Source organism: Hyperoodon ampullatus, assembly GCF_949752795.1.
Source record: "Hyperoodon ampullatus genome assembly, chromosome: 14".
In the NCBI taxonomy this organism is placed as follows: domain Eukaryota; kingdom Metazoa; phylum Chordata; class Mammalia; order Artiodactyla; family Ziphiidae; genus Hyperoodon; species Hyperoodon ampullatus.
Window position 1 is genome coordinate 39,489,942 of NC_136927.1, and position 13,974 is coordinate 39,503,915.

Consider the following 13,974-nt stretch of genomic DNA (forward strand, 5'->3'; position numbering starts at 1 on the left):
GCACAAATATATTTGAGGCATTTCTGAGGCAAAATGTTTTTTATCACTAATTCATTCCTCATGCTGAAGGTGATGGGAGAGCAACTTGTTTCAAGTACCCTGCTGGAAAAGTCATATTTTTGACATGCATGAATACCAATGACAAATCAGACAAATCTCTAAAAATGCTAAGCAATGTCAATATAAAGAAAGCACTTTAGAGACGTAATTAAAAAAATGAAGACAGAAAAATGTTGGTTTTATAGATTTATTTTCAACAGGCAAAAACACTTAAGACAATTTAAGTACAAGTCTAAACAGAATTACTCTGTCAAAGTCAGCAATGATGCAGAGATGCGTTCTCACTTCCAGACACTCACCAGCATCTTCTGAGTCTTCTCTCAGTGAAGAAATGGGGTCTGGCAAAAGACAAGTTCAGTGTTTCTCTCTGGTGCTACTGACTTTAAGTGATAATCTCTGAGGTGCTAATTCCAGGGTAACTAAAGTTATAGACTCTAATAAAATGTTTTATTTTAAAAGTGTGATCACTTGATTATTCTACAGCCTAAAGAACAATAGCCAATATTTATCACGAGGCTTCTTTACATCAAGCATTGTATTAAGTGATTTACACACACTATTCTATTTTACCTTCACAGAAGCCCCAGGTAGGTCCTATCATTATCCCCACTTTACATATGAGGAAACTGAGGGCTTACAGAGGCTACACAGCCTGCCCAAGACCACAGGCTTACAGAATGTTGCAGAGCTGAGAATAAACTCGGGTGTCTGACGCTAGAGTCCATCTTCTTACCCACGGGGCCTCTCCTGCCTAATTAAGAGCCAGGCCATCTCAGCTTCCTGGACAGTTACCCTTGGGTGGGTAACTGAGGGAGGCAGAGGTCTCTGCTTCTGGGTTGCCTTGCTCAGTTTTTTGTACAAGGCTGCTTTTACAAGGAGGGCTGACAATCAGAGAGTCCTGTCCAGGAGTGAACTGCTGTCAACACCTCTGGAGGAGAAACATGATAACTAGGGCTGGCCTCCTTGGAGTGGCAGATAACCAGAAGGTGCCTGCATTTTATAACCAGTGAAAATCTATCAAGCACTTCCATTTTTCCATTTCTTCCCAAGTCTTTCTTTATTGAAGAACCACAGAGAGATTAATTCTATGGGAGAACATAATTCCATAAATCAAATTATTTACCTGATATTTTATTCATATACATCCTTCTTATCTGCAATGTAATCTACAATTTCTTGTGGGCACATTAACTTCTCCGCATCTATATCAGGAATTTCAAACCCTGAAAGTAAAATGTGCAACAGTGCATGAGTGTAGGAAATGCCAGTCCTTTAGAACTGAAAGTATCTAACACTTCAGCAATACCCAGAAGTACATCAAAAATTTCCAGCAACCCTGAATCCCATTTAAGTTGTGAGCCTGTTATGTCTCCAGGCAACATATTTTTTAGATACAATTCACATATTAGAAAATTCCCCCATTTAAAGTGCAAAATTCAATGGTTTTTAGTATATGCACAAGGTTGTGCACCATCACCATCATCTAATCCTAGAACATTTTCATTACCCCCAAAAGAAACCCTGTAGCCCTAATCGATGCCATCCCTCTAGTTAGCATACTCTCTGAGGAACTGTAATTAAGTTCTGCTCTGTAGGAAGGCACAGAAGTCCCTTGGCTTCCACTCAGGCAATTCACCCCCAAAATGAGCCATGGAACCTTGTAAAGGTCTCATTTGCACAACTAACCGTCCCAGACAAGGGTAAGTTGGAGTGTGCGTGGGAGGCACTGCGGGAAACCAAAGCGTGCGTGCATGAGTCTGTGCACGCACACGCCCTATCCTTGGCACACCCAGCACTTCTCTAGACATTTAGGCCTAGCTCATCGGGGAGGTGGGGAGGAGGGAGACGGTGCACCGAGGTGTCAGCAGCTTCTCCGCAGGTGAGGCTATGCCCTCATCTTGGAGGCCCACCTCAAGAATCTCCGTGCCACACTCCCCCAGGCCTCTTCCGGTCGCTCAGCCCTTGGTATTACACCGGGCACTCTGCGGACCTGCAGTAAGTGCTCTCCAAGTAAGTGCACTGTCCCTAATAATCACTTCCCCCGACAGTAAGCAGGAGTGGGGGAGGGGTGGGCACGACTGTTGCAAACCCCAATCAATCAGGCTCCCAGCATTCCTCTGCATTTAATCCACCGAAATCAAGAGCCATGACAGGCAGGTCCAAGACAGCCCGTGTGTGTTACCAAATTCGTCTTCCATGGCCATGATAATCTCCACTTGGTCCAAACTGTCTAAGCCCAGGTCTTTCATAAAATGGGAATTTACTGAGAGCTGCAAGAAAAGAAACACCAAATGCAAAATTCAGTCTGTGAGAGCGTTTGTTTCTCAAGATAACTGAATGGTGAAATATCAGTCATTATACAGAAGATTTTTTAATATAAAGAGGCCATATTTTAAACATAAAGAGCCATAACTAACATTATACATTTAACGTGTGCCAACCCACACTTGGTGTGCTTTATATGTTAACTTACTCTACCTTATTTTGAAATGGTTAGCAATATATATAAAGCTAATGATGAATTCGCTTTATATATTTTATGATGATCTCTGATCACTGTTCTGAATGACATCTGAAGAGTCTGGTTTTTCTTGCCTTACTGACCACTAAGACCCCGCACCTTAGAAGTGACATTCTGCTCCCTCAGGAATAGCACACAGTGTCTATTAGCACCCTGTCTTTAATTTAGACCTCAAGATCACCAGGAAGAATTCTTCAAAAACCACATCAAAAACAAACTACCCTACCCACACCACAGATTCTGTTGTTAAAGAAGGAATGTTTTAAGGTAGCACTGTGAGAAAAACTCCAAGAAGAGTTAAGTTAAAAAAGCAAGGTGCACAACAGTATTTACAGTGTACTACCAGCTGCGTTTTTTTTAAAAGGTTGGGATATATAGATCACACAGTACATATAATATACATACATGTATTTGTGTGTTTGTGTGTGTGTGTGTGTATATATATATATATATATATATATATATATATATATATATATACCCTTCCATATGCACTGAGAATCTCTGGAAAAATACTCAAGAAGTCAGGTCAACTGGCACCTCCCAGGAGAACTGGGTGCCTGGGGTGACTTTTTACTGAATGTCCTTTAAACCCTTTGGATTTTGTACCATGTGACTAAATACTCATTTAAAGAAAAAACATTTAAACCACATCAATTACCTTTTCTGGGTCAATCTTGTCATAGAGTTTCAAGACGTAAAGAACACGGTCCTTGATGCCCTCTAATGTCAAAGGGGGTGCATCACTATACTGGCGGCACAGCGATGTAACTCCACCTGGAACCTAGACCAAGGGAGGAGGGAAGCACTGCTGTTGAGCCTGAAATGCCTCTAAGTAAAGGCACTGGCCTACAGATGTCTTTCACAAAGCTTTCATGGGGTTAGCAAACCCACCTCATCTGATTGTAACTGTGGCCATTAGGACACACGGGGGCCTCATGCTGGGTAGTGTCAGAAGCCCTAGCAGTTCAAGAGCATAAAAATGGATCTCCTTTCCCCTCAGAGCCAGGACTGGCCCCCTTTTTTCCTCTGTTCAGCCGTCAGGCTTTGGACATTGGTTCCGCTCAGTAACACTGCCACTAAAATCATCTAGGGCCTGCAGAAGAGGCTAAGGCTTCCCATGGCATCTCAAGCAGCGCACTGCCTCTGTAAGGCACTACCACCTTTAATACCCAAGTCAAAATAACTCACGCCAAGAGCTGTTAGGGTGAACTGAAAGGCAGCTCACACTGAGAACCATACACTGGAAGGGTCTAATTTGGCCCCAGCAGTAATTACACTGACTTTGGCCAAGACAAATGAAGCCAGTACCAACCCAAAGAAGAGGATGATGGAGCCTGACAGGCATACACTCCAATCTATTTTCCTTCCAAGTGGGCTTGCCTTGTTGCCACCAACTAAATAATGAGCCATTCTGATCTTTGCCATGATGGAGTAGTATCTCACATCTCTCTGATGTTAGCCTACTTGGTATTCAACTAGGTGTTAGGGTCCTGACTGGATCCCTTCACCAAATGTGGAAGGGCTCCAAGTCACAGATCAGTGGACTTAAGGCCGTGGGAGATACAGTGCACAAGAGGAGAAAATGAGACAGCCATCTGGCAGTTCTCACTGCAGAAGTCCCTAATCTGAACTGGTTTGTACTCCTTCTAAAGTTGATTTTAAGTCTGCAGTTTGGAGTTCTTAGGGCATAGAAACCCACAGAAAGTGGGTTTGCCTGTTGGGGTTAAGGTCCTCCAGAGTCACAAAGGTCTATGAAAAATCATAATAAAAAACACTGCCAGGGGCTTCCCTGGTGGCGCAGTGGTTGAGAGTCCGCCTGCCGATGCAGGAGACACGGGTTCGTGCCCCGGTCCGGGAAGATCCCACGTGCTGCGGAGCGGCTGGGCCCATGAGCCATGGCCGCTGAGCCTGCGCGTCCGGAGCCTGTGCTCCGCAACGGGAGAGGCCACAACAGTGAGAGGCCCGCGTACTGAAGAAAAAAAAGAAAAAACCAATGACTAGAAGAGGCTTTCAAGCCACAAATAAAAGAAGCAGAAAGGACTAAAGAGAAAGGGGGAGAAGACATGAGTTAATATTGGTAATGAGAGAAAAGAAATTTGAGGTGGAAAGATCTAACAGAGGCCTCGTCTGTGTGCATAGCAAGAAGTGGTATGAGGTGAAATTATTGCTGGGAGAGGGTGAGAGGCAGGGGAGGCTGATGTGCACAGCACCCAAGGGAAAGGAAGAAGCTGGTGAGGGCGTGCTTGTACGCAGCTACCCAAGCCGCCCACTAGGTGTCAGCAAGGACCCCAGAAGCACTGGCAAGTGCCTACAGGGGCCAGGTGGGTACCTTGTGATTAAATGAGATCAAAGGGGACTCCACCTGGAGACGTGCCAGTCTAAAAGGGTGGCTGCAGTGGGCTCAGCAGGAGGCAGGAAGGTGTAGCGGATGCGAACTCAGACTCCAGAATGACAAAAGTACCCTGGCACTAGCTCTTTGTTACTAGCTGTTTGGCCTTGGGCAAGTTATTTAACGTTTCTATGCCTGTTTCCTTATCTGTAAAATGGGCATAAACAACAGTACCCAAGTTCACAGGACTGTTGTGAGGCATCAATGAGATCATGAAACATAAAGGGCTTAGAACACTGCCTGGCACATACCTAGGAAGTGCTATTTAGGGCTATCTAGTAGGATCAGGATGACAACGACCTGCCAGTTTGAGAGTCTGGCAGTAGTGTAGCCCCGAAGTACTCGATCTGACTCCTTCCCTCTTGATGCCCACTGCCCCACTCTGGGCTCTTTATTGACTTCCTATCATTATGTCAGGCCATAGTACCACCCTAAGCACTTTACATATGTCATCTCCTTTAGAGCTAATAATAACCCCATTTTACAGATGAGGAAACTGAGAAAGAAAGGTTAGGTATCTTGCCCCAGGTTTCCCCGAATGGCCTCCTGGAGGGTCTTATTGCCTCCCTTCTACTGGATCTCAGCCATTAAAACAAAAACAAAAACAAAAAAAAGATACAGAATGGACAAGCACTTCTGAAAAATGTCCCCAACAGCCAACATTGCTTCTGGTGTTAATTATTCTTCCCCAAGATCTACACTTAACAATCACATGCGACAAAATCACCTCCCACAGACATCAGAGAAGGCACTGTCTGCAGGGAAGAATGACTACCCTGTGGACTAGTAGAAGTAAACCCGACGGTTAACGTCCATCTTACCTCCAACGGGGTCCATCTCTAAGGGAAACTCAGAGGAACCTAGATGGCTTTAAAGACCATCTCTGCAAACTACCCCCTGGACAGCTCTACCCAGATAGCACAGACACCTCAATCTCAGTTTGGAAATAAATTCCTTACCTGTTGCCAAAACACCTGCTCGCAGACCTCTATTCCTTCTCTACCACCTGGGGCTCTAGCCAGAAACCTCAGAGCCAACCTCCACTCTTCCCATTCCTTCACCATCATGTTTACTGGGTCACCCAGCCCAGCTGATTGGGAGGAAAGCTCTCAAACATTCCTTCAACAAATTGCATTTAATCTTTACCCCCTGTGACCTAGACAGGGAACATCCACATTCTTCGGTGTGGTATACAGCGCCCTTCAATATACCTGTCTTCCCGCCTCAACTCGGGTCTCTCCCTTCCACAGGCACCTGAGGGTCAACCCTAAGTAAGTGCCAGGCTCTTCCTGGCCTCTGTACATGCCATCACATCCTGCCCCAACTGCTTGAGAAACTGCTGCCTTCAAGACCATGCTGACTGGAGGTTTTAATTAAGCCCCTCTTCTTGCTTCTGCACTGTACACACACCTGTCCTCACATGTGGCAATGTCTTGCCTTTACCTACTACCTGCTTGTCTCAGCAGCCTTTGAGCTTTACCTTATGTGCCAAGCACTTTGTGGTGCGCTGGATCCACAAACATAAATAAGACATAACCTCTATGCTCAGAGAAGCCTATGGTCTAATGGAGAAGACCAATACAAACAGAACATATCAACTGTAATAAAAATGTGGCAAGGGTATTTGTAGGCTGCTTCAGTAACAAAAGTTGTCAGTCAGTCCTTGAGAGGCCAGGAAGGTAGAGACATCAGACTTGCATAGCAAGGAAAAGGATGGGGACAGATTTTTCAAGGAGGGAAGGACAGGCCAAGAAAAGGAAACGAGGCATGAAAGTGTAATGTGTAGGAAGAAATCAGTTCATGTTGCTGGAGATTAAGGGACAAGGTGGGACACCGATATGGGCTGAGGCTGAAGAGGCAGGGCCTGGGGCTGCAGAGCCTTGAGTAAGACAAAATAGGTTTGTCTTACTGGGGAATGCATGATGTGGGGAAAATGAATGCATGATCGCAGCCCCAAGTCCAACACCATCATGCATGTCAGTCTGGTTCCAGTACCAGCAACAGTTGAGCTTTCCCTGCACAAGTGCTTCGTCTTCATCTGGGTGCTGGGCCCCACAGAACTCTCTGGAAATTCTCTGTGCTCTGGCTGCCAGACATTTTAGATTTGGGGTTCTGGGTCAAGTATAAGACTTCAAGGCCCCATTTTAGGCCACTATCCTTTTTTTCGTACCTTCTATTTTATACTGTTATATTTCTAGACCCAGGAAAGCTGCCTTAGCTCCTTTTTGGGGGGAATCAGTTAGTATATAAATGAATAACTAGTTGCTCTGGGGTGAGCATAATGGATGGATTTGAGGAGGGAAAACCTGACAGAACGGAATAGGTAGAACAAGTGAAGGTTCCGATGAGATGAATAAGGGCTGGAGAGGGGGGGTCTGGGGTGACTGGCATACAGGCAGTAACAGAACATGAAGCGTCAGGCCAGGGAGAGTGTGTGGTAAGAGACCTCTGGACCTCACCAACATTTAAGGATTTGGTAGAAAATTCCCAACTAGGTACAAAAAGAGATGAACCAAGAGAAAATAGTATCAGAAAGGCCTAGGGAAGACAGCACAGCAGGGAATAAGCTGGCATGGTTAACATATAGCTGCCAAGTGTCCAATGAAGACATGAACTGATGTCTTTCTTTTGTATCCATCTCTGTATCCCTCAACAATGAACCAAATATTTACTCTCCACGTCAAGCCGCAAAGGATATAAGGTGGCTAAATGGGAGCACTCAGTCAAAACCACTTTGTAAATATAAAGAAAATGGTTTCTCTGCTGTAAATGTAAACCAAGCAGAGGCAGTGGAACATCTCCGCACCCTGCTATTCAAGGCATGGTCCAAGGACCAGCAGCAGCAGGATCTTCTGGTAGCCCTGTGGAAATGAAGACTCTCAGGCCCCTTTCCAGAATTTGTATTTTAACACGGGTGATCAGTATGCACAGTCAAGTTTGAATAGCAGTGCTCTAAGAATAAGGAACATCACTTTGCCTCTCAGCCTAACACCGAAGTCGGTCTCAGGAACAAAACAGCAACTATACACACTGCTCTTTTAACTTCAAGGTGACACTTTTAACCTTTTGATTCATCGATAAGACGATGGCCCCTGAATGAATCCACTACACTGTCAGTAAATCTTGACACTGGCTGCATAAAAGAATCACTGGCGGGCTTCCCTGGTGGCGCAGCGGTTGAGAGTCCGCCTGCTGATGCAGGGGATGCGGGTTCGTGCCCCGGTCTGGGAGGATCCCACATGCCGCGGAGCGGCTGGGCCCGTGAGCCATAGCCGCTGGGCCTGCGTGTCCGGAGCCTGTGCTCTGCAACGGGAGAGACCACAACGGTGAGAGGCCCGCGTACCGCAAAAAAGAAAGAAAGAACGAATCACTGGCAACTTTCAAAAACCGATGACCAAGCCCCACCTCTAGAGATGCTAACTGATTTGGCCAGGGCATCCTTAGTTTTTATTCTCTTATCTTAGTCAAGACTGAAACCACAATTACATGAAGTCTTGGAGTTTGAAAAGGGAATTCTCAACTTAACCATGAGAGTCTATCCTACTTTAATACAACAGTTCTTCATATTGAGGCGCTTCAGAATCACCTGGGGAACTTAAAAAACATGTCAGTGCCTCACCCCAGAGGAGTAAATCAGATGGGGAGGGGGGAAGCCCACGAGGGATTTATTTTTCTTTCTCTTTCAAGCTACCCAGGTGACCTGAATGTGCAGCCAGGGTTGAGAATCACTGACCTAAGGAGAGTTTCAGTCTCAAAAAGGTTTCACCAGATAAAAAAAATAAACTAGATACTACTTGTTTCCTATCCTTCCAAGAGACCCAGAAACAGGCAAAAGGTGCCACAGGGAGAAATCCAGGGAGAGAACTGCTGTGAAGAAGGCTGTAGGCCAGGGTGTCTTCCTCTCTGCACCCTGTCATTATTTTTTTCCTAGAAAGCTATCACGGTATTTATCATTATCACTACGATTAACGGCAACCAGTATTGTGAGAGCTTACCAAGCACCGCCCTCGGTACTTTACCTGTATGATCTCCTCTAAACCTCGCTGAAACACAAGGTAGAAACTAGTATCCCATTTTTACGGTTCAGACTGAGGCTTAGCGAGGTTACAAGGCTTTTCCAAAGTTCCGGGGTCAGCGTTCGAACCCAAGGGTGTTTGACTGGAAGGTCTGTGCTGTTGCCCGTAATCACTAGGTCACCCGGGTCCCGGCAGGGATCAACCAAGCACCGTTAGGCAGTGGGACGGAGAGCGAGCAGGGGTCCCCGGGTCACCCCCGCCAACAGCAGCCACAGTAGCTGCGGCCCCGCTGCCTGGCCCGTCCCCACCACCCCGAGCGGGCCCGATGCCTGACCCCAGCCAAGCCCCCCCAAAGTCACCGCGAATCACCTGCGTGAGCACCGAGGCCAGATGCGGAGCCCCAGGCCTCGCCCTGGCCCCCGCGGGGAACAGAGGAGTGCAGAGTGACCGGGCCGCCGCCAGCGTGGGGAGCCGGGGCAGCGGCGCGAAGGCGGCGGGCAGTCGGCGGACACAGGCGCAAAGGACACGAGCCGCCATGCCTACGCCGACCCAGGAGGCACTGCGCGGCGCCCTTCGGTCCGGTATCCTCTTGAGCTCCGCACAGGCGACGCATAGAGAGGCACTGTTGCGAGCCGCCCGCGGTAGCGGCCCCTGGCGGCTCCTGACTGCACTGCGCCCTCAGGGCGCGCGCTGTCCTGCCCTCCAGGTCCGGAGGCGAATGGCTGCTAGAGCCAGAGCTAAAAGGGCGAAGATGTTGTCTTTCCCTAAACACTAATCACTGACGCAAGAAAGGAACTTATTTTTGTTTATTCTCTGAAAGTTCTGAAATACATTTATTTAAAAGTTTTGATGCCGGGAATTCCCTGGCGGTCCAGTGGTTAGGGCTCCGCGCTCTCACTGCCGAGGGCCCGGGTTCGATCCCTGGTCGGTGAATTAAATCCCATAAGCCGCGGGACACGGCCAAAAGAAAGAAAAGCTTTGATGCCGCGATTCTTCCATAGAAGAATTAAAATTAATTTAAATTAAAATTATTAAAAAATAAATTTATTTAATATGTCAAAACTATTAAAATTATTTTTTAAATTATTTAATAGGTCAAAACTCAGTATAAAATAAGAATGTGAAAATGTGAGTTGATGTAAATATATAACTAAGACTAATAAATGTGGGAATTACAATAAAAGCAATATACATATTTTAAAACTTGACAATATAAATAATATAGCTCATAAAAATGGGTAAGTGGGAGAAAGTTTAAGCATGCTAATTCATTCATATTTCTCGGCAGTGAAATCCAAACATATAGAACAATAGCTCCAAACTCTGAATACTGCCTGGATGAACAATTCAACAATGCCTTCAGTTTCTTTTTACTTTTGTTAAATTCAAGTAAAATAAAAGGTAGTGCCTTTAATTTAAAATAGAATGCATACTATGATCCTACTGTTGTAATTTCTATTTATGTATTCATTAAAATACCCAGAATCTGTTATGTGCTAGTTGTTGAGGCTACAGCAGTGAGCAAGCCAGACTGGCAGTCTATTTTCAGATTTTACATTCTAGTGGGAAAATGTACAATAAACAAACAAACAAAAATACAACCCCTTACCCCCCCACTAAAAAAAACCCTCCAGGAAGTAGTGATAAGTACAATGATGGACAGTAAAACAGGGAAGGGGATAATGAGAGCTATGGGAGGCATGTCATTTCAGCTAGGGTGGCCTCTGAAGGCCTCTCTTTGGAGGTGATACTTGAGCCAAGACTTTCATCAATCAGGGGGATGGAAAAGAAACCCCCTGGAATCGCCGTGCTGTTGGTGATGCCAACCAGAGTCTCTATGGCCGTGCTAGCAGTCCACCCCAGGCTTCTGCTGCAGCCTGATTTAATCACCACCACTTCACTGCTTATTAAGCAATTGGGAGAGCAATTTTATCACCTCTTTGGAATGGTCAGTGAATAAATGGCCAAGCTCCACCTCAAGTAGCAGCCTTCCATTTCTGCAGAAAACTGGTGCCAAAAATCTGACTGGAGTCCAAGGATTAGGGCCGATAAGATCTGCTTAAGTCACCAGTGAGTGACAGAACAGCCTCTGATTACACCTTCTCGGCCATGCTCTGTGGCAGACCCATGGGCCAGATCTATGATGATCTCAGAAGGAGCACTCGGGAAGAGCTTGATAGCCTACCAAGTCCATGTTTGGAACCCTCTCTTCTCATAACGTCTCTGTATTTCTGGATAACATTGAATTCTTTTGGTCAAACATAATAAATCACCTCTTTTAAAATGACACATTTTGGGAGAGCTACTTTTCCCTTCAGCAAACACATAAAGAGAAAATGTCAGCCTAGATGGTCTGTAAGGGAAAAGGTTCATTATTAAGATTGAGATCAAGTCCTTAGCAGCTGGGGAAGATTTAAGAGAGAGCACTGGTGCTTTTCAGTAGCACTCCCATCAAAGGATGTGTAAGCATAAACTATGTCAGCTTCTTGCACACATCACCCCACCAGCCCACCAGTCATCCCTCCCTCCTCCCAGCACATTTGCACTCCTGTCACATCCCTTCCTGTTCCCCCTGGGACCTTGTACCACCAGTTCTCTCTTCTCCCCTACATCTTCAACCTCTTCTTTGTTTCTGGCTCTTTCCCTTGAGCCCATAAACATGCCAAAGTTTCTCCTAGCCTAAAAACAAGGCCAGAGACCTCCTCCAGCAGCTTTTGATGTATCTTTAATATCACCATTCCTCCTTCCTTTCACAGTCAACCTTCTTGAAGGAATAATCTACTCTTTCAGTCTTTAATTCCTCACTTCCTATTCACTTTTTTGAAATTAATTTTTATTGGAGTATAGTTGGTTATACATATACATATATCCACTTTTTTAGATTCTTTTCCCAAATAGGTCATTACAAGGTATTGCGTAGAGTTCCCTGTGCTATACAATAGGTCCCCATTAGTTATCTATTTTGTATATAGCAGTGTGTATAGGTCAATCCTAATCTCCCAATTTATCCCTCCCCACGTCCTTTCCCCCTTGGTAATCGTAAGTTTGTTTTCTACATCTATGACTCTATTTCTGTTTTGTAAGTAAGTTAATTTGTCCTATTCACCCTTTGATCCACTGAAATCTAGATTTATTTGACCTCCCACCCCCAGCACTAAAACTTTTCATAAACCTCACCACTGCATCTTAATTTAAGTCCAATAGACACAACTTCTCTGGCCATTCCTTTCCTGCCTTCTTCATGGCTCTATTTCCTCCATTCATCATTTAAACATTGATTCTGGGGGTCTGTCCTTGACCCATTCTTGACTTTAAACATACAAGTTTTCAGAATTGATTCACTCCAGAGGTTTTTTTTTTTTTGTTTTTGTTTTTGTGGTACCTGGGCCTCTCACTGCTGTGGCCTCTCCCACTGCAGAGCACAGGCTCCGGACGCGCAGGCTCAGCGGCCATGGCTCACGGGCCCAGCCGCTCCACGGCATGTGGGATCCTCCCGAACCGGGGCACGAACCCGTGTCCCCTGCATCGGCAGGCGGACTCTCAACCACTGCGCCACCAGGGAAGCCCACTCCAGAGGTTTTAATTGCCACCTGCATCCAGCCTGGTCTCTTCTCTGAGCTTCACAGTCCTAGATCCAATTGCCTATTGCCAGATGATCTATAAGCACTCAGATCAGTTCTTTCCCCCTTGTGTGTTCCTTATTTCAATTGCTGACACCATCACCCCAGTAAGACAGAAACTGAAGACTCCTTCACCTGCTGCCTAATCATGCATTCACTCAGTCCTCCTGCTTGTTTCTTTTCCCCCCTAAATCTCTCTCTGATTCAGCTATTTCATTCCCACTGCCCTTGCCACAGGTCAGGCCCTTCTGGGCATCTCCCTGCCTCTACTCTTGGCCTCCATAAATCCATTATTCACTGTGGCTACAGTGGGACCTCACTCCTCAAACCCTTCAACAACTCCTTCACTTGCAGCATAAAGTCCAGGTTTGTTAACACGCCTCACAAGCTCCCTGGCTACCTTTCTAGCTTCCTGAGTCCATTCCCCATGGCATAATCATCAGGTAACACTGAGTTGTTCGTAGTTCACACCATACTGTCCTTGCTGCCTGGAATATCCTTCGCTTCTGCTCTGACCTACTCACCTTGCAAGACTCAGCTAAGTTGTCATTCTTCATGAAGCTTTTCTTAAACCCCCTGTGTTGTGTTTGCCCATTTGAGCTTCTATAGCCGAACTCTGAACACACCCTTTCACTTTAAAACACAGTATTTAAATTAAATCACTAACCTGTGCACTTCTGAGGGGTGGGGGCCTCACGGCAATCATTTTCACATCTACTATGTCAAGTACGTACTCAGTGTTTGTTCTACTGTTACTAACTTAGATCTACTCAGTTTTCTTACCTCTTAAAATCAAGATAACATGTTACCCAGGGTTCCTGCGTAAATTAAATCTTTGTGAAAATCCATCTATTATCTATGATGTGCTTGCAAAGTATTAACTCATTTGAGGTTAGAGACAGTGAGAAAAGAATTAGTATAGGAGAGAAAATTAAATCTTTTATTCAAATGTATTAAAGGGTAGTAATGAAGTTAGCAAAACCCACTACAGTAATAGCATAAAAAGGTAGCTTTAAAAGAGAAGTAATGGTATAGTTACCTTATATAGATCATGAATACATACTCTTAATATATTCAAGAAAGTTAGGCAAATAAATACTTGTAGATTGGGATGAAGTTTCCAATGATACCACCAGATTAGGACTTTAAAAATTGCCGTCTCTCAAACCACTTAGGCAAAGGTGAAGATGATGTACTCAGTACAGCTGTGTTGTTGACTCTAAGTGACTCTTGTGAAAATGCAGGCACTGGTATCAAGGGTGCACGTGAGAATGAAAAAGCACAACAGCATTTCTAAATTAGCGTTTAAATAGGTAGATATGTGAAAATAAAGTATTGTACGTAGCATAAAAAGTATGCTAGAAA

At 45.2% G+C, this 13,974-nt stretch overlaps 1 protein-coding gene across 1 annotated transcript; it reads right to left on the reverse strand.

The window, feature by feature from the left end:
- Positions 1-233: 233 nt before the first annotated feature.
- Positions 234-9,539, reverse strand: NDUFAB1 (NADH:ubiquinone oxidoreductase subunit AB1). Its single transcript, XM_079720129.1, has 5 exons — positions 9,359-9,539; positions 3,243-3,365; positions 2,243-2,330; positions 1,184-1,283; positions 234-398 (listed from the first exon to the last, which is right to left on the reverse strand). Exons 1-4 carry the CDS (start codon positions 9,524-9,526, stop codon positions 1,192-1,194), a joined length of 471 nt encoding a protein of 156 aa, XP_079576255.1. The 5' UTR covers positions 9,527-9,539; the 3' UTR covers positions 234-398; positions 1,184-1,191.
- Between the last annotated feature and the right edge of the window lie 4,435 nt (positions 9,540-13,974).